At 35.8% G+C, this 24,983-nt stretch overlaps 1 protein-coding gene across 1 annotated transcript; it reads left to right on the top strand.

Moving 5' to 3' along the window:
• Positions 1-7,961: 7,961 nt before the first annotated feature.
• LOC127156272 (endothelin-2-like) lies at positions 7,962-21,354 on the top strand. Its single transcript, XM_051099026.1, has 6 exons — positions 7,962-8,222; positions 11,245-11,383; positions 11,599-11,708; positions 16,187-16,190; positions 21,093-21,185; positions 21,294-21,354. Exons 1-6 carry the CDS (start codon positions 8,162-8,164, stop codon positions 21,328-21,330), a joined length of 444 nt encoding a protein of 147 aa, XP_050954983.1. The 5' UTR covers positions 7,962-8,161; the 3' UTR covers positions 21,331-21,354.
• The last annotated feature ends 3,629 nt before the right edge of the window (positions 21,355-24,983 follow it).

Here is a 24,983-nt window from a genome sequence, read left to right as displayed (position 1 = left end):
TTGACAATCAAAATCAACTCAAGAATTTGGGTGAACTTCACAAGGAACTTTCTGAATGGAGTGACAAAAATGAGATACCCAAAATCCCTTCTGTATAAACATGACTCTAATATGTCAAAAAAATACTTTTTAAAACTGACTTCATCCATTGTTTAGATTTTTGTACTAGAAATGTATGCAAATTAGTGCATATTTAAATAAATAATGCCTCATTTGCATATTTAAACCTAACATTTTTGAAAACTTGTAATACAGAAAATGTTCGCAATTATCAATATACTCAATCAACTGGGTAAGTTAGGCGTTAACTATAATTTTTTTTTTGTTTTTTTTTTTTTTTTACCCTATTCACCTGCAGTGTCTCATCTTAGAAAATATATATGTATATATATACTTTTATCATTTGAAGCACACCACAAGTGCTCATTCAGTACAAGAGCATGTAAGGTGTCAAAGTGCAGTGGAGCAGCACATTCCTGAGAGCTTCTGGAGGAATTCCACAGGCGGTTTTGGTTGTTTTGTGCTGAGTGGAAGAGGAAATGGATAAGACCGCATTGTTAGATTGTGACTGTAGAAACTGAGACAGAAAAACAGAGAGAGGGAGTCTGAGTACGGGTGACCTGAGCAATCATTTACTTATTATAAAGCACAATAATATGTCTCAGGAAAGAAAACTTGGTTTATAAATGCCATACACCATATAAAATCTCATTCTTTTTGGCACGTAGTTCATAAATATGAAATGCATGAAATTTTGGTTTGGAAAACAAAAATAATGTAATTGTATAAGATGGATCATAATTCTCAAAAATCTTGATTTATCTGGAAAACTGACACTTTTTATGATCTGTCCATGATGTAGGACTTAAACATTTACTTTAGTTATTGTTTTATGTTTTTGACCTCAGCAGGACAAATAAACTGTGCGGTGCCATTGTTTGGTGAACTGAGATCACTGGCATTTCCTGCCCCCCTGCAGTGACTTCAATGTTTAATATTTTTCCAGTTCATATAGGGGGGAAGAAATAAATAAAAAAAAAAATAAAATTGATGTTTAGAAGAACAGTTGCTGTATAAATTTCATAAATTCAGTTTTATTTCCTGTGAGTATTATTCAAGATGGTTTTAAGCACATCATGTCATATCATATCCATTTAACTAGCCTAAAAAATTACACTTTGACAAGGTGCCATGTCATTGTGTAATAAAAAAATGCAGTGTCATGCCATGCTGCTTTTATATTTTCAATCTATATCCATGAATTTTAATGATCACAAACTTACGAACATACTAATAAATAAACAAATAAAAAGTTAATAATAATATATAAATGTGCATAAATAAATAATGTCCTATTCTGTTAAAAAAAATATCAGATAATATTAAACCTGTCCAAAAACAGATGGGCAGGTTCTGTCTGTCATTATCACTGCACACTTATTTATTTTATACAGTGAATGTTATCTCATTTTCCCAGTGGTCAAATATATTAGATAGCTGCCATGCCTATGAATAAGAAAAATGGATGATATAATGCACATGATATAATATGTTAAAACAATAATAAGAAGATAAATATTATTGGTCAGACACTGATCTGCTCTGATATATATATATATATATATGGCAGTTTTCACTATTAACTGGTTGCTTATTATTATTATGCATATTACTAGCATATTGGCTATTTATTAGTACTTATAAAGCACATATTATTGCCTTACTCTGTGTGACCATATCAGCAGCAAATTAGGAGATTCTAGAGTCTAAAGTTGTAGTTAATTGTTAATATTGAGAAGTGGACCCCAAACAAAATTATCACTGTACGTGACCCTGGACCACAAAACCAGTCTTAAGTAGCACGGGTATATGGTTCAAATTTATTGATTTTTCTTTTATGGCAAAAATCATTAGGATATTAAGTAAAAATCATGTTCCATGAAGATATTTTGTCAATTTACTACCGTAAATATATCAAAAAGTAATTTTTAATTAGAAATATGCAGTGCTAAGAACTTCATTTGGACAACTTTAAAGGTGCAAATATACAAATTATAAATTAGCATTTTATAAACTATTATTTTCTCTTGTGGACTATATGTAACTGTCTTTATGTGAAACATCTTATTCAGGTCAGTACTAAATAAAAAATAGCATGCATTTTGTGTGATCCCTCTTATTTTGGTAAAATAATTAACATTTTGCAGATTCTATATACTGTTTAGCTGCTTATCCACTAAGAATCTCTTATAGTATCTTCTGTAGTTTGAAGTGCTATTTCGTGTGATATGGTGCATGTTTTCCAGCTTTATATCATTGCTAAATCATGGCAGCTATGAGGCGCCACGTAGGATTTAAATCAAACTTCGCTTATCAATACATACATAAAACACGTGCGTATACAGCTAGAAATTACTTGCATATACACGTATACTGTTCGATGTTCAAAATGTATATATGAAATACACGTGCACACTAATATGAAATCCATATGAGGCGCCACGTAGGATTTAAATCAAACTTCGTTTATCAATACATACATAAAACACGTGCATATACACCTAGAAATCACTTGCATATACATGTATATGTGTATATATATATATATATATATATATATATATATATATATATATGAAATACACGTGCACACTAATAAGCAATCCATACCAATACATCTTATGTTAGTAATGAATACATATACACTTGTGAATAACTTGTATATACATATAAACTTAACGCATGCACACGCTAATAGACACTCGCTTATACGTATAAACTTGATCCATGCATATACACCTAAAAACACTCGCACATACATATAAACTCATTGCGCGCATACACACCAATAAAACACTCACGCAAACATACAAAATAAATTTTTTTAGACAAGACGCATGCTTGAGTTGTGTATATACATATATGCAAGTGATTTCATATGTGGATGTGCGTGAACTTTTCAGTGCAAACGGAAGGCATTTCAGTGTAAAAGGAAGCAGCGGCACTTCCGGCGGAATCTCCAGATGCCGGGCATTTTAAAACGCTTAACGTGACTTAATGCATTAACAGTGTTTGAAAAAGACCTTTAATATAGCATACAATGTACCAGGGGCGAATTTCCACTGGGCACTTTTCAAAATCCCGTTCAGCACCGCCGAGAGTTCGCGCGATCGTTCAAACAAAACCGAAAGTAAAACGCGCACGCGCCATCAAAAGCAATTTTAATACCCCGCGTTTAGAGCGCGACTCCCCAATGCGTGCAAATTAGGCTACATAACATATCTAGGATGTTATTAGTATGTAGGCTATAATAGGTTGTGTAGTTGTCTGTAGCTCTGTATCATGTTTGAAAAAAATGTAGTCTCTATTTGCACTTCGAATATTGAGAGAGTAGCCTACTTTGATTATGGCTGCTGTACAAAAGGCCCGGTTGTCCCGGATGATTCTGACCAATCAGAGTGTTCAGCATTGCAGCGTTGTCACTGCGGGAGGCGGAGCTAGATCGCAGATTAGAGAGACGCAGCGCATATGAGAAGACGGAGAGTTCGGCAGCTGTATTCGAGTTCATTCAGCATTACTGTAAAGACATTGACTTCGAGTTTATACTAGGTTACAGTCAGTGATGGGAATAACGGCGTTATAAATAAACGGCGTTACTAACGGCGTTATTTTTTCAGTAACGAGTAATCAAACGAATTACTACGTTACAACGCCGTTACCATTACTGCCAATAAAATACGGCGTTACTATCATTTATTATAATATTATATAATTTTATTTTTCAGTTCATCTGAATGGATGCGCAGCGTACCTGTATTTGACGAGCTGTAAACTCTAGTGTGAAGGCACACGACTAGCCGTCACTTTGTCTCATACACCCAAAGAAAGATACAGAGCGACAGAGTCTTATACCATGCAGAATTGACTCGCTACGTGTAAACGATATTCTTTGTTGTATTTTCCTCTCAAAACAACGGAGCTCCTTTGGAATACTTCAGCTTTTAAGAACTGCTGGTTTCTCCGGTAGTAGGCGGAACTAATGTGCAAACAGCAATCTCATTGGCTGGCGCTCACCTATTATCGTCCCTGTTTTGATTACAGCAAATCAGTTAGAGCGAACGCAGACAACGTGATTAATATTCATGAACCCAGCAGCTCATTAAACCTTAGTGTGTTTAATATTGTTATTAATAGTAGAATTCGTGGTAGTAACAAGACGTTCATAGAAACACTAAATTACAAACAATATCACCACCAGTCCTAAGTTCAGTCAACATGACAAACATGCATTCATACATGGTTATTCTAATTACTAAAGTTCTAATGGCTAAAGTTGAATGCTAATTATAATTATAATATTATATCAGATATTTAATATTAGTCTGGTGAGTAAACTAAAAATGTAGTTAATTTCATTAAAATTTCATTCGTTTAACATATTTAATATTGGGGTCATTTAATATATTTAAAGTTTTTTTTTTTTTTTTTTAAAGCAACACAATAGTTACTTTCCCTGGTAATTAGTTACTTTTATAATGATGTAACTCTGTTACTAACTCAGTTACTATTTGTGAGAAGTAACTAGTAACTATAACTAATTACTTTTCAAAGTAACATTCCCAACACTGCCCACAACAACATTAAAATAGTGTAGATTAGTGCACAATGTTTTATATTTATTTTATAGTAAATTTTATAGTAAATGATGTAATGATGTAACTCAGTTACTAACTCAGTTAATATTTGTCAGAAGTAACTAGTAACTATAACTAATTACTTTTTCAAAGGTACGTGCCCAACACTGGTTACAGTGTGCGTACATGTGAAAAACCACACACACACACACACACACACACACACACACATGTATACCTCAAAAGATCTTCAGTAAATCAGTCATCAACCAACTCCGCTGAGTGCTTCTCTTCAATTAAGACACCATCTCATTCAGTTCTGACAGACTGCCTACTGTGTTTCGCACCCCAAAATTTAATACACCAACGAACCCCTCTATTTCAGCTGCACTTATTGTTCGCACTTCATACGACTAAGAAAGGACTGTATATATATATATAGGGGTGGGCGATATAACCAAAATCTTCTATCACGATAACGATATATATCACAATATAGTAATTTGTATCTGAAAATGCATAAATAAAAATTCAAACACAAAGAAACTGTTTTATATAATGTAATTTTATTTAAACTGCGAATTGCAGCATTACTTTAAGTAAAACAACAACCATACTGTTTACCGCAAGTGTATCGTCAGACACAAGTGAGCGACATCACGAACAGGGCTCGAAATTGCGACCGTTTTGGTCGCATATGCTTCCAAAATTTATTCTGCGCGACCTCAAAATATATTTGGAAGCATCTGTGCGAGTGCGAGAAATTGTTGTGGTGCGACATGTTTTAATTTCTTTACAAAACTTTCGCTAACCTAATTACTGCCCAGACCGCTGTGAGCTGATACAGTGACAGTTTCACCGTTTTCTCCAACATTACACAACTAATGAAACTCGATCTGTACATTCTTAACTTTAATGCAGAATTTAGATATTAGCCGTCGATCACTCCCTGTCACTGACACTGAGCTCCGCTGAAACTCGGAACCGGACTTTTTTTTTTTCTCTCTCTCTCAACCAACATCTGTTCCGGATTTGTACAGACTACATTGCAATTAGGGATGTGTGATATGACGATTTTTGAATGTGGACAAATAAAATGTCTCCACAATCTGCTTTTGAAGAAATATACTATATTTCGTGCTACAGCGCACATTCTGTCAGACGCAATTCTGGCGCCTCCGTCTCAATATACGGTATAACGCGGCATACATTCACATCAAATGATAACTCAGCTTCAGAGTTTCACTCACGCAGGGGCGTAATTTCCACTGGGGACACAATTTTCCAAACTCTCCCACTTTCAAATTGGTTTGTTAAATTAATGTCTTGTATTGTAGAATGCACCGCCGAGAGTTTAGCGCTATCCTTAAAACGAAACCGAAAGTAAAATGCGCGCGCGCATTCAAAAGCAATTTTAATACCACACGTTTAGAGAGCGACTCCTCAATGTGCGTAAATTAGACTACATAACATATCTAGGCTGTAGGCTATAGGTTGTGTAGTTGTATTTAATGCAACCTTAATATTCATTTGGTGCTTCTAACTAACGTTATTTGAAGTTGGGAGCACCAGTGCTACCAAGTAAAAAAGTTAATTTCGGTCCCTGACGAAGCTCATTTTCCACTTCGCTACGGCAAGACATGTATAAACTTGGCAACTCCACTTGGCGAAAATATTTGCCGCTCTGAAGAAACTGCACCGGCTGAGTCAGTCGGCTGCTCTCGAACTGCTATCGCGGTACTTTGATGCCACACGTGACAGTCACGAGGCGTCGGCGCCGCCTCAAGTCGGACAAAATTTCTAACCGGCATGCACTGCTTCAAGTCAGAATTTGATCGAACTGCGCAGCGCTGCGTTAACTCGAACACACCTAATGTGTATTACGTGGTTACGTAACGTGCAGCGTCACGTGATCTTAATCGCGATTAAGATGATAGACCAAAATCTCTATCGGTTGACAAATTTCTACCGGTTAATCGTGTCTACCGGTATATCGCCCACCCCTATATATATATATATATATATATATTGTTTTTATTTATATGTTAAATTTGCAAAAAACAGCTTTAGTTAGGAGGTCAAACATTCTAGAAGCTCATAATTCATGTACAGTTCTAAGGTCTGAAGAAACTTACGAAATCATACAGGAGAGAAGCCAGTCAGTTGAGTTTGTAGATTTTTTTTTTTTTATGGTGCGTGATTGTTGTTGTCTTTTACTGCATGTGATAATTCATACTCTGAAAGTAGAACAGAGCCTAGTTAAAACAATTCAAATAGAGACTAAATAGAGACTATATTTTCAAGCATGATACAGAACTATAGACAACTACACAACCTATTATAGTCTACATACTAATAACATCCTAGATATGTTATGTAGCCTAATTTGCACGCATTGGGGAGTCGCGCTCTAAACGCGGGGTATTAAAATTGCTTTGATGGCGCGTGCGCGTTTTACTTTCGGTTTTGTTTGAACGATCACGCGAACTCTCGGCGGTGCTGAACGGGATTTTGAAACGTGCCCAGTGAAAATTCGCCCCTGGTACATCGTATGCTATATTAAAGGTCTTTTTAAAACACCATTTTAATGCATTAAGTCACGTTAAGCATTTTAAAATGCCCCGGCAATTGGAGATTCCACCGGAAGTGACGCTGCTTCCTTTTACACTGAAATGTCTTCCGTTTGCATTGAAAAGTTCATGCACATCCACATATGAAATCACTTGCATATATGTATATACACAACTTAAGCATGCGTCTTACCTGAAATTTATTTTTTATGTTTGCGTGAGTGTTTTATTGGTGTGTATGCGCGCAATGAGTTTATATGTATGTGCGAGTGTTTATAGGTGTATATGCATGGATCAAGTTTATATGTATATGCGAGTATGTACAGGTGTGTCTGCATGCAGCGAGTTTATATGTATATACAAATTATTTACAAGTGTATATGTATTCATTACTAACATAAGATGTATTGGTATGGATTTCATATTAGTGTGCACGTGTATTTCATATATATATTGAACATCCAATTGTATACATGTATATGCAAGTGATTTCTAGGTGTATATGCACGTGCTTTATGGATGTATTGATAAGCGAAGTTTGATTTAAATCCTACGTGGCGCCTCATAATCTCGTATGTCGATGACAGCACACGGACTCCTCTGCGGAAAAAAAAAGGTTTCCTGTTTCTGTGACACTGACTTATCCAAGGGGAGTTAATGACATCAGCGGCTGTTCCCTACCTTTCTTTCATTCCCCCTCCACCTCATTCAACCCTACAGCCAATCAGCAGGCAGGAATATCAGGACTCACTGAGACAGTCAGTGTTGTGTAACAGCGTTTGCTCGGCGCTCGGCCCGATGGGCAGAGCTTCGGGGAGGATAAATGGAAGGCGGGCAGGTTGAGTTCAACACAAGCACCTGTCAGTCTGTCAGTGGAGCTCTGTGGACTGCAGATACTAACTGCATATCATCACTTCAGTGGATTTAACAAGCGTGTTAAACTCTTGAGATACTATAATGGCTTTCTCACTGCGGACGGCTGTCTTTATCACTGTTGCACTATGTGTGCTGGAGCAAGGTAAGACACTTTTACCTTTTATAAGAAAACATTCACTTTTGTTTTCCACAGCATGTGTGTTTTCTGTGGTTTGACACAAGTGTATGATAGGACAGATAGGCGGATTAACCATATGGGCAATTGGGCAAGTGCACCACGCAAAATAAATTTTCTCCGGTAAGACAAGCGATGTATTCTTGAACCCGTGCGCTTTCGTTTCGACGCCTATATATTACTCAACCAGATTCTAGGAGCATGTGCGGTGCGTTGTGCAACTCCCGTCTCTTCAACTGAAATTAAAATGCCTCACTTATATACGCTATACAGAGCGTCAGCCTTGCGCTTTCACGTTGTACTTTGCAGCCGTTGGCAATCAAGAAAGGGCCAGAGTGTAAACAAGTGAGTTTGTAAGTTTTATTTTAGGTTCATATCCTCATAAAACTAACTATATACAGTGCTTAATCTTATTAGACCATCTGTCAAAAACTTTTTTTAGAACTAAAAATTGTATTGTCATTTATTAGGCAAATAACAAACGACTAAATTGTCTTTATTCACACATAATAACCAAAAACTAATAAACCAAATAAATAAATATTTAATTTTTATTTTGTATGCCTCATTTGGCCTTGATAAAAGCTTGCATTCTTGCTGACATTGTTTTAATGCACTTTTCCACAGTCTCTGTTGTTACTGACATCCAAATAGTTTCTAGTTGCTCCCAAAGACTTGCTTTTGATTAAACTTTTGTGCAGTCTATCTTTGAATCCATTTAATCCCAACAATAATTATATTTTAGCATTAGAAACACTACTTTGACTAAAGATCTTACACATACAGGTGGATTAACCATTACAGAAACATTAAAAATGATTTTGGTAATCACCAGTACTTAGTCTGGGGCAGCTGTGGCACAAACCTTACATTTTGGGTGGTGGTCCAATAAATTTGTTAAGCGCAGTCAGGGTTGGGCAGTATTTCAAAAACATGTATTTGAAATACAAAATACGATTTTGTACAACATACTAAATACAAAAATAATAAGATTAAATGTATTTGAATACCAAATACATTTGACTTTTTTCAAAGGTAGCCTATTTAAATGCACAGATTCAAAATAGTATTTTAAATACATGTATTTGAAATACTGCCCATTCCTGCAGGAAATCAGCAGTCTAATATGGAGGTTGAGTGACAAAGTACCTTATGTATTTAAAAAAAATACAAAAATATTAAGATTAAATGTATTTAAATGCAAATTTTTTTCAAAAGTATTTAAATACAAAATAGTATTTTGTATTTAAAATACATGTATTTGAAATACTGCGCATCCCTGCAACAAAACAAAATGCACTCATTGTCACATTTTTGAAAACACCTGCTTTACACCTTTCTTTGAAGAGAGTAAAACACTCAAAAATTATTTTGTAAATTAAATATAAATGAATGAAAAAAGAACTGCGGACAATAATGATTTTAAAAACCCTATCCACACTTTCCTTTGAGATGAACAGACTGGATTGTTATTATACCTGTAACAGTTGGTTTCACTAGTTAAAACATGTTTGAATTTGCTGCATACTGTTCAGATTTATATCTAATCTTAGAACACTGTAAAAAGTGGTAACTTGATTTTGTAAGGATTTCTACTTGAGCTTAGAATGACTTCTGTTGATGTAGCCTTCTGTTATCAGATAAGTTTATTAATATGAAATTTTGCAAATAAAAAAAGTGTGGGTGGAGTATTGGGGGAGGAAGGGGGGCACTTTTGGTGTCGTTGCCCAGGGGCACCAAAGAGTCTTAATCCGCCACTGATAGGATATAACAATATAGTCTTATAATAGAAGTTAGTTGTTTTAGCTTGACAGCGTTGAGATATAATGGAGCACAAATGACAATTTTAAATCTCAGATTATACTGTCCTATAAAACAGCATATTTTCTTGCACTTCACGACCTCACTGGTGGATATCTGCCAAAATGTACAGTAACACACAAAGAATATCATTATATCTTATTATCTTTACAGATAAGCACAGCGGTTATTACGGAGTGACATATCTATATAGATTAATGACTATTATGTGTATTTATCTGATTTTAAGTTTTTAATATAGAATATAAAACACCACTTCAAAAAATATATTTGTGCAGTTTAAGCAGTAAAAATGACTTTTGGTGGTGCAAAACCTCAGTGAGTAAATGTGGATGTTACCAGTGTTAGGGAAAGTTACTTTTAAAAGTAATGCATTACAATTTTGCATTACTCCCTGAAAAAGTGACCAATTACATTACTTAGTTACATTTTATGGAAGGTACTGTTACGTTACTTCTGCGTTACTTTAAATCTGGGCAGGGCTTGCTTCTTTGTTTTTAATATAAAACAATTCTAATGTAAAAGCCCTTTTACACCAAAGGTGAAATGAATTCACCTCAGGCTCAAAGAAAAGTACATTTATGCAGGAGATCACTCTTCAGCTATAAAAAAAAAATAAAAAATGAAGCACAAATGTTAGTTTATCTAAAGTAATTTTTGCTTATTATTATGGTTGAATTGCATCATTGAAGGTCAGCAGCAAAGACACTGATTAATAAAATGGGATTAAATACGTAAATATATTATATTATATATATTATATATATATATATATATATATTTGTTTTATTTAACATATTTAATTATTGCAGTGTTGCGTCATATTTTGAGTTTGCATTTCACTGTTTTTATTCGTTTTGAGGAATACTGAATCTGTTTTTTGAGTGAGATGAATTAATGCATGTTCACATTTAGCCCAGAATACAGTCACATCAATTTCCCGACAGGAGACTTGTCAATCAATAAATGGGGAAAAAAGTAACTGGCGTTACTGATTTGAAAAAGTAACTCAGATATTTTCTTAGAAATTCAAAAGTAATCCATTACTTTACTAGTTACTTGCAAAAAGTAATATTACCCCCAACACTGGATGTTACTACATGAAGCACATGTTTAGGTTGCCAAAAGCATTTTGTGACTGGCTTTAATCATAGTTTTTGTTTTCTAGGGTTTGGATATCCACTGTCTGAACAATCTGAAGCATCAAGCAATCCACCTGCTCCCAAACGCTGCTCCTGTAGCAGCTGGGAGGACAACGAGTGCATCTATTTCTGCCATTTGGACATCCTCTGGGTCAACACACCAAAGTGAGTACGTCCAAGATGACATAGTGTGAATTTAGTGAATTGAAAATGATTTTCAAAAGACACCAGTCTGATTCTGAATTCTAAAAAAATATCTAATTGATAGAATGTTCGTGTGTGGAATTAGATCACCTGTAGATTCCAAAAAATATGAATTTAGAACACCTTGTTTGCATTTTACTTCTCTGTTTAATGCTCTCCCTCTCATCTCACTATAGTAAGATCGCACCTTTCGGTCTGGGCAGTCCTTTGTCCCGCCGCCAGCGTTCCACGGGCCGCTGCGAATGCGCGAATCCCGCTGACCGGACCTGCTCCAGTTTCTGTCACAGCATATGAGCTCAGACTTCAGCTTCAAGCTCCACCCTGAGGATGAAATCAGACAGATACGTGTTGAATTTTTTTGAAACTGGGAGTGTTGCGTGAACACTGAGAACTCACGAGACGACGGACGAGATCCAACATGGCGACGTGCTGAATGTAAACAATTCTTCATACAAACTCAAAACACAACATACAAGCCACAGAGACGATAGAAACGCTGGAATATTTCTTAGACAGTTATTTTTTCTGATTACTCACCATACCCCAGCCAAAAAAAAAAAAAAAAACAACCATGCCGGGAAGACTTCGCAGAATCAGAGCATAGGACAAAAAACATAGAGGTATGTGTGCTAGAATCAACAAACTGGCAACTTCTCGAACTTCTACATCAAGACATAAAAGACTTAGAAGCGACTTTGGAATTCAGCCAAACACAAATCGCATCCTTGCAAAATGAGAACAACGAACTGCAAAGCAAGATAACAACTATCACAACACAATTGGATAAAGTCACAGAGGAAAACAAACTTCTGAAAGAAACTGTCCTTGATCTTCAGTGTCGTAGCATGCGAGACAACCTAATCTTCTAAGGAATTCTCAAATACAAGACAACCCAGAACACGCAATAAAAGAATTTATGCACTCAAATCTGAAGATCCCAAAAGAAACAGCAGAGAAGATCACCTTTCATCGTGTGCACCGTCTTGGCCATCAAAACAACCAGATAGCAGGTACCAAATGACCCCGACCAATAGTGGCAAAATTCGAACACTACAAACACAAAGAACTAGTTAAAAATAAAGGCAAAGATTTACGCGGACGCACTATGGAATTAACGATCAATTTCCACGAGAGATACAGGAAAGGCGGAAAAGACTTGTACCAATTATTAAAAGACATAGAAATGAAGGAAAATGAGTAGCACTTGTCGTAGATAAACTGTATATGAATGGACAGTTATATAGAGACACTGACACCACCTGAATGTAAAAAACTCATCAAATCGCCAGCCAAACGCAATGAATAGAAAAAGAAATGTCCGTCATACCAAAAGCCATTATGAAAGTTAAGTCATTAATGTCGCACGTATTATGTTTGTTTTGTGTTAAATGTGAAATGAAAATCAAAATCCTGTCTTTCTTTCATTTTGAGTATAAATGGGGATTGAGAGTAAAACAATTAGAAATCAAGCTAGTCGATTGTGAGAGGATGTATAATGTTCATATGATGTATATAGGGTGCAAGAATTATGTGTATGGACATGCATGAATATATAATGAATATATACATGTTACCTTGGTCTATTCAGTATGTCATGTATAAATTTTGTTAGCTGGAATGTCAGGGGCATCAATTCACCAATTAAAAGAAATAAGATACTGAATCACCTTAAAAAATTAAAAGCTGATATATGCATGTTACAGGAAACACACTTACTTAAACCAGAAATGAAACTTCAAACTACACAATACACTCATATCTACAGTGCTTCATACAATTCAAAAAAGAGAGGAGTAGCTATATTAATCAACAAAAATATATCAATTTCAACAACACAGAAATATCAGACCCAGAGGGACGCTATATTATCATAAATGTATCTATAAACAATACAGAAATGGCAATTGCTAACATTTATGGGCCAAACACAGACAATGATGAAATATTCCACAAAGTTTTTTCAATAATATCCACATTCTCACAGTCTAAAATCATTATTGGAGGTGATTTTAATACAGTCCTTAATCGTCTTTAGATAAATCAAATAATACAAATCACACTAAAACATGGCGCTCCACAGACACAATAAAACAGTACATGAATGAACTTGGACTTAGCGAGAGTTTACACTTACTTTTCACCAGTACATAAATCATACTCGTGCATAGATTTCTTCCTAGCAAGCAACTCCATTATTCAAGATGTAATAGACACAAAAATAAATCCAATTATTTCAGACCACGCACCTATCACGCTTATGCTCAGCAATAAAAACCATGCAAAAATCAAGCAAAGATGGAGAATGAATATCCTTGCTTCAAGACAAAGAATTCAATAAGTACTTTAAAAGGGAATGGACATCATTCTTAGACATAAATGATACACCAGGAATATCTGCATCGACACTTTGGGAAACCACAAAAGTTGTTTTAAGAGGAAAAATAATATCATACTCCACATATAAACATAAGAGAAATCAGAAACAAGAAGAAGAGTTAGAAAATAAATAAAAAAATTTAAATAACATATACTCCAAAAACCCTAGTGTACAGACCTTAAGTGAAATGAATAAATGTAAAAATAAATTGGAAGAAATTATTCTTAAAAAAGTACAATTTCAGAAACAATGATTAAAATCCTTACACTTTGAACGTAATGATAAATCTGGGAAATATCTTGCTAATCTGCTTAAACAAAATAAAGAGAAAACACTGATAAACACCATTAAAAAATTTGAAAATAAAATAATAAATAATTCACAAGAAATAAATAAAACTTTTAGGACTTTTTATAAATCATTATACAGTAATATGCAAAAGGAAAATAGAAGGAAAACTGATTTATTCTTAAAAAGAGAGAGAGAGAAGAGAGAGAAGCCTTTATTTGTCACATACACTGTTACATGCAGTGAAATTGGACCCCTCCGACCATACACAAACATCACATTTCGGGGGAAGACAGATCAGTCGAGAGGTGGCATAGAAAATAAGGAAATAAGATACATTAGGAAAAAAGGAGGTGAAAAAAAAAAACCCTCCCAGACTGTCCTTCAAGTAGGGCAGTGTGAGATCAGGGGGAAAAAAAAGCCCCAGCAACAAGCACATAAACACATAAACATAGACATAACATTGCAACAGGGGAGGGGGACAGGGGATGTGGAAGTAGTCCAATGTAGGCAACAGCCATCCGGTCCTGCAGCTAGAAGAGCGCTGGTCACAGACCCGCCTACCCACACCGGGGGTAAAAGCACACGAAGGCGTGGGATGCTGGGGGAGGCAGTGATTGTCTATCTGCAGCTATGTACGTATGTATGTATGCGTGTGTGTGTATGTGTAAGCCTGTGGAGTCTGAAAAAACCCAGTCCACAACAGGTGTCCTTTGAACGTGGAGGAGGAATTCAGAGCGTCTCATTATCTTGTTCTCCGGGGGGAAGATGTTTGTCTCCAGCAACGGCCTTGGCCGAGGCCGTCTGGAAGAAGAGGGGGAAGCCGAACCAGAAAAGGTATTTTTGTCAAATTTGGGTCAATATCTGCCAATTTCGCAGATAATTAATGTCCGTCACTGGTCTCCAGGTCTGTCCAAAACCCGTTGCATAACCGCTAGTTTCTTCACGATGTTTTCCAATTTGCGGTCCTTAACCACAGTCTGAGTACTAACAGCTCTGCCCACCACCGTTTCAATCCAGCCGGCCAGCTTAGTGGGGTTTTGAGCCGCACTGACCGCTTTTACCAATCGTCGATACCACAGGGCCCCACCTAATCCCATCAGCAGAAACCCTGTTCTCAAAAGCACCAGATTACCAACATTAAATCCCATACAAATACAAACAATAGAAGAGCCATTAACACTAGAGGAATACAGGAAAGCACTTTTTTCATTATCAAACAATAAAGCTCCAGGCCTAGATGGTTACCCATTGGTCTTTTGGTCAACAATCTCACCATTATTTCATAGAATGACAGAAGACATAAAGCATCAATCTGCTATACCAGAACATATGAACATAGCACTAATTACAGTATTGCTAAAACCAAATAAAGATCCATCTCTACGCTCCAGTTATCATCCACTTTTACTTATAAACACACATATGAAAATAGTCAGTAAAGCTCTAGCAGCACGTCTAGAATCAGTCATGCCAACTCTCTCGTCCAGATCAAACAGGCTTTATCAAAGGATGGCACTCCTCCAATAATACTCGTAGATTATTCAACATAATACATAACTCCACAAAAAAAAAAAAAAAAAAATACAGTTATTGTCTCACTTGATGCTGAAAAGGCTTTTGACAAGGTAAACTGGCACTTTCTATATGCAACATTGGAAAAATATGGATTTGGGAATTCTTTCATACACTGGATTAAGTTTGTATACATTACACCGTCAGCATCAGTTATTACAAACGATATCATATCACCACAATTTCTACTACAATGAGGGACTAGACAAGGATGTCCTCTACACTGTAAAAAATAAAAAACAATTTGTTGAGTCATCTTAAAATAATTTGTTACCCTGCTGCCTTGAAATTTTAAGTTGAGTCAACTAAAATAAGTTTAGTCAACTTGAAATGTTAAGTTGTACTAAGTAACAACTTAGATCTTTGTGTTTGCTAAACTTAACAGATGGGTAAGTAACCCAGCTGCCTTAAAATGTTAAGTTGATTCAAATCAAATATCTAAGTTGTCACTTAGTATAATTTAACATTTCAAGTTGAATAAACTTTTTTTTTTTGAGTTGACTGAACTTAAAATTTGAAGGCAGCCAGGTTACAAATTCTTTTAAGTTGACTTAACAAATTGTTTTTTACAGTGTATCTCCACTACTCTTTGCACTATTTATAGAACTCTTAGCAGCGGTCATCAGACAAACTGACAATATTGTAGGATATAGATGTGACAATACCAACCATAAAATATAATTATATGCAGATGTCGTTTTACTTTATATACAAAACCCAGAGAAATCACTGACAGAAATCATCAAACTCATGAATGACTACTCAAACATATCTGACTACTCTATAAACTGGAATAAATCTGTATTACTTCCGTTAAATAAAGACTTTGAAATCACCAAAACTAAGAACAACCAATTTACAATAGGTAACATTACATACCTAGGAATACACTTCTCCACAAATATATCAGATCTGTTTGAGCTTAACTTTACTTCAGTATTAAAAACAATAGAGAATGATTTAAAGTGCTGGTTGAATCTCCCATTATCAATTATCGGATGAATAGCCACAATCAAAATGTCTGTTTTACCGAAAATAAACTATTTATTCACAATGATTCCGATACAACCTACCAAAAAATGGTTCAATACACTCAATAGCATAGTAAACAATTTCTACTGGAAAAACCAGAAACCTAGAATCGCATTAAACACGTTACAAAAAGGTAAAGAGCAAGGAGGATTATCAGCACCCAATTTCCAATATTACTATCTGGCAGCGCAGTTACATCATTTATCCAATTGGATTAATAATAATCACCTTCAAAACCCATGGATACAACTTGAACAATCAGCATGCAAGGAAATTTCAATATCAGACTTGCCACGATTCAGCAACACCATCAGTAAACACAATTTATTTTTAAATACAGCAATCCAGACAACATTAACAACATGGTGGAAAACTAATAAAATAACCGGACATCCCCTTTCACTACATACATACTCACCAATATGGAATAGTCCAGACTTCACCATCAATAAACTCCCACTAGTTAATAAAGCGTGGATTGAAAAGGGTATCCTGTATTTACATCACCTCTACATGAATAATACCTTTATACCTTTTACAGAATTATCAGAAACTCATAACTTAAACAAAAATCAAATTTTCTATTATCTACAAATAAAAAGTGCAACAACAGCTAAAATTGGTCACACACAAATACAACCACAAACTCTACTGAACAATATTCAGAAGATTAGCTCATCATCAAAATCATTAAGTAAGCTATACAACATAATATTATCAGCGGACAAAACATGCCATGTACCAATTACAGAATGGGAACAGGACCTCTATATATCCACAGACACTGATTTTTGGAATCAAATCTGTAAAAATATATTTAGCTTCAGTGTGAATAAAAATGAAAAGTCATTCATAGAATACACTTTACTCAACAAAAACTGTTTAAAATGGGTATAGCAGAGTCAGATAAATGTACACACTGCATGATTATTACACCGGATACATATTTGGTCATGTCCACCGGTTACCCTGTTCTGGAAGGAAATTATTAAAGCAATTTCAACATGTTTCAGTTGTAATTTTCCAATTACTCCATCCCTGTACCTGTTAGGCGATACCTCAGTAATATCCACCACAATAGAACACACCGCTCCACTACTCTTGTCTCTAGCTATTGCTAAGAAAACAATTCCTATAAACTGGAAAAATAAAAACCAAATTTCCGTTACACAATGGTTTCAATTATTAAAAGAACACATAGGCAATGAAAGACAAACCGCTATAGCTAAAAACCAATTGGATACATTTACATTACAATTCATACCTCTCTTTTCCTTTCTAGACATTTAGATATCTTCTATTTACTTATTTAATTTTTATTTTTTTATATTGTATCCCATATTGTTATGTATACTGTATTAAATACCTAACAGCGAATTGATGCTACAAAATAATAAGAAATGTTAGTATCCCATAACTATTTCTTGGTATGTTTTTAATCTAGTTAACTCAATATATAATGTGTAATTATATAACTATGCATGCATGTATTTATATCTATATGTATAGAAAGAAAGTTATATATGAAATATACAGTATGGATCATATTATAGATTATAAATGAAGACTTTATATGTAATATGTGTATGTAGGTATACGTATATGTATATGTATGTGTATGTGTGTGTATATATGAATTGTTTATGTATGATTATGTAAATTTACATACGGCATTAATGCATAGAATTGATGATTGATATTACTCCCCCTCTCTCAATTTCTTTTGTTTTTTCTCTCCTTCCTCCCTTCTTCTCTCCATTGTTTTTAAGGTTAACAGGGGTAAATAGTAAATATTACTGGGGGAGGATAGGGCTGCCCTGGGATGACCAATCCTTCTGATGGTCCTCATCCACACAACTATTGGGGATTCTCACCTGCCGTGAGAATTTTTTATTTTTTTTTCTCCCCCTAGATGGATTCGGGATGCCTCCCTCTAAGGTTTATATATGGATATACTTGGAATTCCTTGTCAGTGGGCAAATATTTCCATTATTATTATTATTATTATTGAGAAAAGGGAGAGGGGTGGGGAAGGAGGAAGGAAAGAGAAAATCGCTTAAAGAAATGAATACTCTCAACATCCACAATACCAACCTATATGTGAATTTTGTGGGTGTTTTTTTTTTTTTTTTTTTTTGATTAGCTTGGTCTATGTTGTCTTGTGTTTGTTAATCTGTCTGTGTATTTTGTGTATTCTTTGTATGTATATTAATAATAATAATAATATAATAATAATAATAAAAAAAAAGACGTGTCATTTTGTCTGTCGCGGATGCCGTAGGCAGCCGTGTGTGACCTGCGGAGATCAAGGCAGCTTGTGTGGGGGGTTTTACCAAGCTCTGATATGCATCCTCTTGAGATGAAAGCAAATAAGAGAGTGAATGAAAAACCGTCTAATGACTTAAGTAGTCATGAGTCATGCAGGTCACCAAATCAAAGGACAGCTATTTTTGGACAAGTTTAATATTATCCAAAGATTCCTGTTGTTGTTCAAGGACGGCTTTAGGCCTTGTATTCATGGTTTTTATGTGGGAAAGAATTGTTTGAGTGATTTATTAAATAAAGCAGTTTATATAAATATATCCACAAGTTCCCTATGCCCCATGAGAGCGTCTTCCGGTTCAAAGTATACAAGCGGGATGTGACTCTCATTCACTGAACAGTTGACAGTAGCAGTGGCGGCTACTGGTCTGTCAAATAGGGGAAGCTCATTTTCGGTCTACATCATAAAATTGTCTGTTTATTTATTCACAAGAATGTGCCTTATTGTCATAAGTGAGTCACAATGCAAACAATCGTAAAAAAAAAAAAGCTTTAGTTTTATTATGCAAAATATGATGTATTTTTTCTTTTAGTCAGATGCTACTATATAGTATAAATATTTTGCAATTTAAATAAGGTTATTATGGAGATTTATTTATTTATTTATAAAGTATTTTAATAGAAATATAAGGTTTCATTATGTTATGTTAAAATTTTTCAAGATTACTATATATATATATATATATATATATATATATATATATTAATTTATAGTCATCCTCCATGTTAATATTTAATGTAGTAATCTATATATATATATTGATTACTACATTAAATATTAACATGAATGAATGAATGAACGATCTAAAAAAAATATTAAACTCTGTAAAAGTGAAACAAGGAATGTGGTGTATAATTGTGTGAAATGTATGATGAAAATCAAGCAATTTCGCCAAGCAAATATAAAGAAATAGGTTTTTCAGCAGTTTTTATTTCGACTGAACTTGAGAAATCCGCGATGGGACTGAGCGCGAATAGCTTCAGCGATTCCTTATAGTACAAAATCGCTGTCAGTCAAAAGGAGATGCAATCTTTCGACAGACCCTCCAATCATCACGCAGAAGCTCGGCGTCCAGGCCAGCCCACTCCTCATTTGCTCCTCATTCACCCCCAGAGACGCTGAGCGTCCGTGGGCGGGACATAATCGCAGCGTTTATCCAATGACCGTCTAGTTTCAAAGCACTGAAAAAAAACGTTCAAAGCAGCCGCATTGAAGTCAATGGACGCTGGGCTTCAACGGGGAAATGCACTGTGACGCTACGGGAATGTATGAGAAGAAAATCAAGTCAGCCGACCTGCTATATCTAACTGATTCTGAACGAACTCGTCTTTGAGATGAACGTTTTCTAACGCATTTTAGTCAATAAAATGTTAATACAATAGTACATAATTTGACCATTAATTTTGTGACATTATAGGGGGAAGCTGAGCTTCCCTTGCAGTCTTAAAGAAATCGCCACTGGACAGTAGTGATGGGCAAATGAAGCCTCGTATGCACTGACACTTTCCTCTGACTGTTTCAGGAACAGATTTAAAGCTTCTAGTGTGTCGAAAACAGCGCGATCTGGTGGTTAGTAAAAATAAAGCAGCCAGAAGCATGTAATAGAAACCCCGTCGGATGAAACATTAACCACACATTCCAAAGATCGACTCATGTTACGTGCACAAATATAAGCCGTGGTTGTTTGCTGAATTTCTGTCTCAGATAAATTCATTTACCCGTTAAACTGTGGCATTAAATGCTGGTACGAATATGATGTAATAGAAGAATAATGTATACATGAAGTGCATATGGCAAATATTTATTTTTCCTGAAACAATTTGTATTTTTCATATTACTTGTTTGACTGGGTATTTAAAAATATAAATGAATAACTGACACTTAGCCTCTCGCTAATTAGCACACAAAATACCACTGGTATACTACTACTGCCGCCTCACCGGAAGTTGTACCCACGTTGTCTTCTACAGTAGCGCCCCTTGGAAAGAGGTGGATAGCTTTATAACATGCATGACCAAAGTTTGGACACATTTGAATGACCAAAATGTAACCTTGTTCTCAAATTTTATCTGCAGTTTGGAAAATCCAGATATGGAGATTGTGACCCAATTGGATGACCAGTCAATTCACATAGACAAAACTAGCAATTATCTGCTGTCATCTCTCAGGTAAGTCTTTTGTTTTTTTTTCATCAGCACATTTAGCACATGCTTTTGCTCCAATCATGATAAAATATCCTGATTTGTTGCTTATTAATGTGTCATTTCAATTTTCAGGAAAGCGATTAAAGAAAACCTCATGACAGCCTCTTGATCAGCTTCAACCAAGAAGAAATCTAGACTCAGGAATCTCTTGATCAATTAGACAGAGGTGAGGTGAGGTGAGGTGAGCATCTGAACAAAACCAGTCCTGGATGAAGAGGATCTGCCTCGTGAGAAGAGGACGCAAGCGTGGTGGATTCACTGAGTTCAAGACGGAGCTGAACTGCTGAGACACAAACTCTCTGTTGCTTCAGCTGAAGAGGAGCAGAAACGTCTGTTCGCCAGAGTAAAAGATGATTAAAGTGGAGAAAAAGAAGATCAGATCAGACTTTCTGCACCAGCGAAATGGTGACATTTCAATGGTAGAAGCACTGCAAACATAGTTTAATATTACCATTAGGTAGTGATTAATATTACTATTGAGATTTCAATAGTGAAACATATCTTAATGAAGTAAGACACTGACGCCTTCATTGAATGTTTTTTTGTTTTTTTTTGTTTTTTGTTTTAAATTGAATATATGTATTTAAAAGACTTAAGCAATAAACAGTTTGTCAGAACCACTAGTAAAGGCGCAGGCTCCTGTGCCAGAGTGCCCTCCTGTGCCAGTGCCTCCTAAACCCTGTCCTCCTGTACTCTACCGGGCTGACAATACCCTAATTTCCCCCAAGAAATTTTTCTGGGGGGCTACCCCCTGGTCCTCCTTGGCCGTCTGGACTGTGTACTCGGCCGTGGCTCCCCAAGCTCCCTGACCCGCCATGGCATTCCGGACTGTATGCTCCACCGTGGCTCCCCGAGCTCCCTGATCCACCATGGCCGTCTGGACTGTGGTACTCGGCCATGGCTTCCCGAGCTCCCTGACCCGCCATGGCATTCCAGACTGTATGCTCCGCCGTGGCTCCCCGAGCTCCCTGACCCGCCATGGCTCCCTGAACTCCCCGATCCGCCCTGGAGGCGTACCTCCTTTCCCTCCTGTGTCTGCCCTGCACGAGCCTCCAGGGCGCCCATCCCCCCTCCCCAGTGTATTTGTTACGACGGGGGACGCGCCTTACGGGAGGGGGGAGTAATGTCACACCCATGTGGACTGTTTTGTTGGTTTTTCCCTATGTGTCCTTATTTGGTCTTTCCTGTTCCGTTTCTGATTATGACGTCATTGTGTAATCACTCACACCTGTCCTTGTCTCATTAGCCTGGTTATTTAAGTTTGATTCAGTTCCTCGTTCATGGTCGAACTAGCTAGAAAAATGGTTATTATAAAGTTAAATGCTTTTGTAAATCATTTGGAAAGTTTTGACCCTGTTGTTCATCACACTGTATTTAAAGATACTTCAATGAGACTTGAGAGCTACATTGGAAGGGCAGATTTAACTGAATAAGACTTAAAGGAGAAATCAAATTTTGAGTTTTTGAGTTTCAGAAGCTAAAACCTCTTTGTGAGTCCAAAAACAGCTTTTATTGAAACCAAGCTGCCAAAACAACTCCGTCTGGGTTTTTATGACGTAACTGACATGAAAACATTAGCACAGTTCAAAGCATACTTCTACTTCTTTGATTCTTTGAAATAATAAAATAGGATTATACTTTTTGCAGGCTTTGCAAACAGACTTTTACAGAAAGATATGGACCAAGCAGTAATGCCACAACATGTAAGCGTGTTAATCTCGCATAGAGTCAAGATGTTCTTTGTTGCAAAGTCAGCAATTTCTGTTTATGTGCTAATAAATCAAGCCTAGGGTGAGCATATATCATTTTTGTCCCAGGCATGTTCTGGCTGAGATTTCTAAATAGCCTAAAATGTGTAGGTTTTGGCTTTGTTTTTGTACTGACATGCTCTCAGTCTCAGAAAAAAAAAGGTACAAAACTGTCACTGACGCAGTACCCCATGTAGGTAGTAATATGTGACCCTGGACCACAAAACCAGTCTTAAGTAGCACAGGTATATTTGAAGCAATAGCCAAAAATACATTATATGGGTCAAAATTATCAATTTTTCTTTTATGCAAAAATGATTAGGATATTAAGTAAAGATCATGTTCCATGAAGATATTTTGTAAATTTCCTACTGTAAATATATCAGAACTTAATTTCTGATTACTAATATGCATTGCTAAGAACTTCATTTGGATTTCCTCAGTATTCAGATTTTTTTGCACCCCCAGATTCCAGATTTTCAAATAGTTGTATCTCTACCAAATATTGTCCTACATCAATGGAAAGCTTATTTATTCAGCTTTCAGATGATTCATAAATCTCAATTTCGAAAAAATTATGCTTATGACTGGTTTTGTGGTCCAGGGTCACATATGTAGACTTTATGGACTAATCTGTACCTTTAAGTTACTAAAATGCAACTTTTGGATGTAAATAAGGTACAAAAGTGTCCCTTTGATAGGATACCATCCTAGGGATAGCTTTTGTACCTTTTTTCTAAGAGTGTACATTTCTCTTAGATTATATTTACGCACATTTGCCTTGCTTAGACCGTTCCATATAGATCCCTCCTTCTCTCGCATACCATGATAGATCGATAATGTACAATGCCTGCGTGCTATTGGTCAACTTTTCAGTCATAACCTTTATTGAGTACGAAAACAATACAATCTCAGAAATAAAGGTACAAAAGATGTCACAGGGGCAGTACCTTTTAAAAGGAACACTTCTGTACCTATTAGGTTGCAATATGTCCACTTTAAAGGAACACTCCAGTTTTTTTGAAAATAGGCTCATTTTCCAACTCCCCTAGAGTTAAACAGTTGAGTTTTACCGTTTTTGAATCCATTCAGCCAATTGCCGGTTCTGGCAGTAGCACTTTTAGCCTAGATCATTGAATCTGATCAGACCATTAGCATCTCGCTCAAAAATGACCAAAGAGTTTTGATATTTTTAAAACTTCTGTAGTTACACTGTGTACAGAGATGGATGAAAATGAAAAGTGGCGATTTTCTAGGTCGATATGGCTAGAAACTATACTCTCATTTCGGCGTAATAATCAAGGAACTTTGCTGCTGTACCATGGGTGCAGCAGGCGCAATGATATTACGCAGCCATCAACTCTGCCGGCTGCAACTCTGCATCTACACAAACTAATATCATTGCGCCTGAATGAGAGTATAGTTCCTAGCCATATCAGCCTGGAAAATCACAACTTTTTATTTTCCGTCAGTCTTAGTACACAATGTAACTACAGAAGAGTCAAGTTTTAAAAAATAGGAAAAATATCATAATTATATATGGTCATTTTTGAGTGAGATGCTATCGGTCTAATCAGATTCAATGATCTATGCTAAAAGTGCTACCGCCAGACCCGGAGATCGACTGAATGAATTTGAAAACGGTAAAACTCAACTGTTTAACTCTAGGGGAGTTGGAAAATGAGCCTATTTTCAAAAAAAGTGGAGTGTTCCTTTAAGTACTAATATGTACCTATAAATGGACCCTTTTGGTACAAACATGTACTATTTGAAAAGGTACCGCCCCAGTGACAGCATTTTTACTCTTATTTCTGAAAAAAACAAAGACAAACCCTTGCCAGGACAATGTCCAGGAAAAGAGGGTGTATGGTCACCCTAATGAAGGAAGTGAATGAACTGTTAGTAGCATGAAAAATGTCTGTTATTTAAATAGTAATTAAATTATATACAGAAAGCAAGCAAATTTTACACTAAGTAAATTACATACTCCTTATAATCACTAGAGCTGTCAATC

Source organism: Labeo rohita, chromosome 25 (genome assembly GCF_022985175.1).
Source record: "Labeo rohita strain BAU-BD-2019 chromosome 25, IGBB_LRoh.1.0, whole genome shotgun sequence".
NCBI classification, from domain to species: Eukaryota; Metazoa; Chordata; class Actinopteri; order Cypriniformes; family Cyprinidae; genus Labeo; species Labeo rohita.
This window is presented reverse-complemented; position numbering and strand designations above follow the sequence as displayed.

Excerpts from the sequence above, each read along its gene's own strand:
- LOC127156272 (XM_051099026.1), top strand. The coding sequence starts at position 8,162 with ATGGCTTTCTCACTGCGGACGGCTGTCTTTATCACTGTTGCACTATGT. Across the intron at positions 8,223-11,244 it reads ACTATGTGTGCTGGAGCAAG|GGTTTGGATATCCACTGTCT; the intron begins GTAAGACACTTT and ends TTTGTTTTCTAG. Across the intron at positions 11,384-11,598 it reads CTCTGGGTCAACACACCAAA|TAAGATCGCACCTTTCGGTC; the intron begins GTGAGTACGTCC and ends ATCTCACTATAG.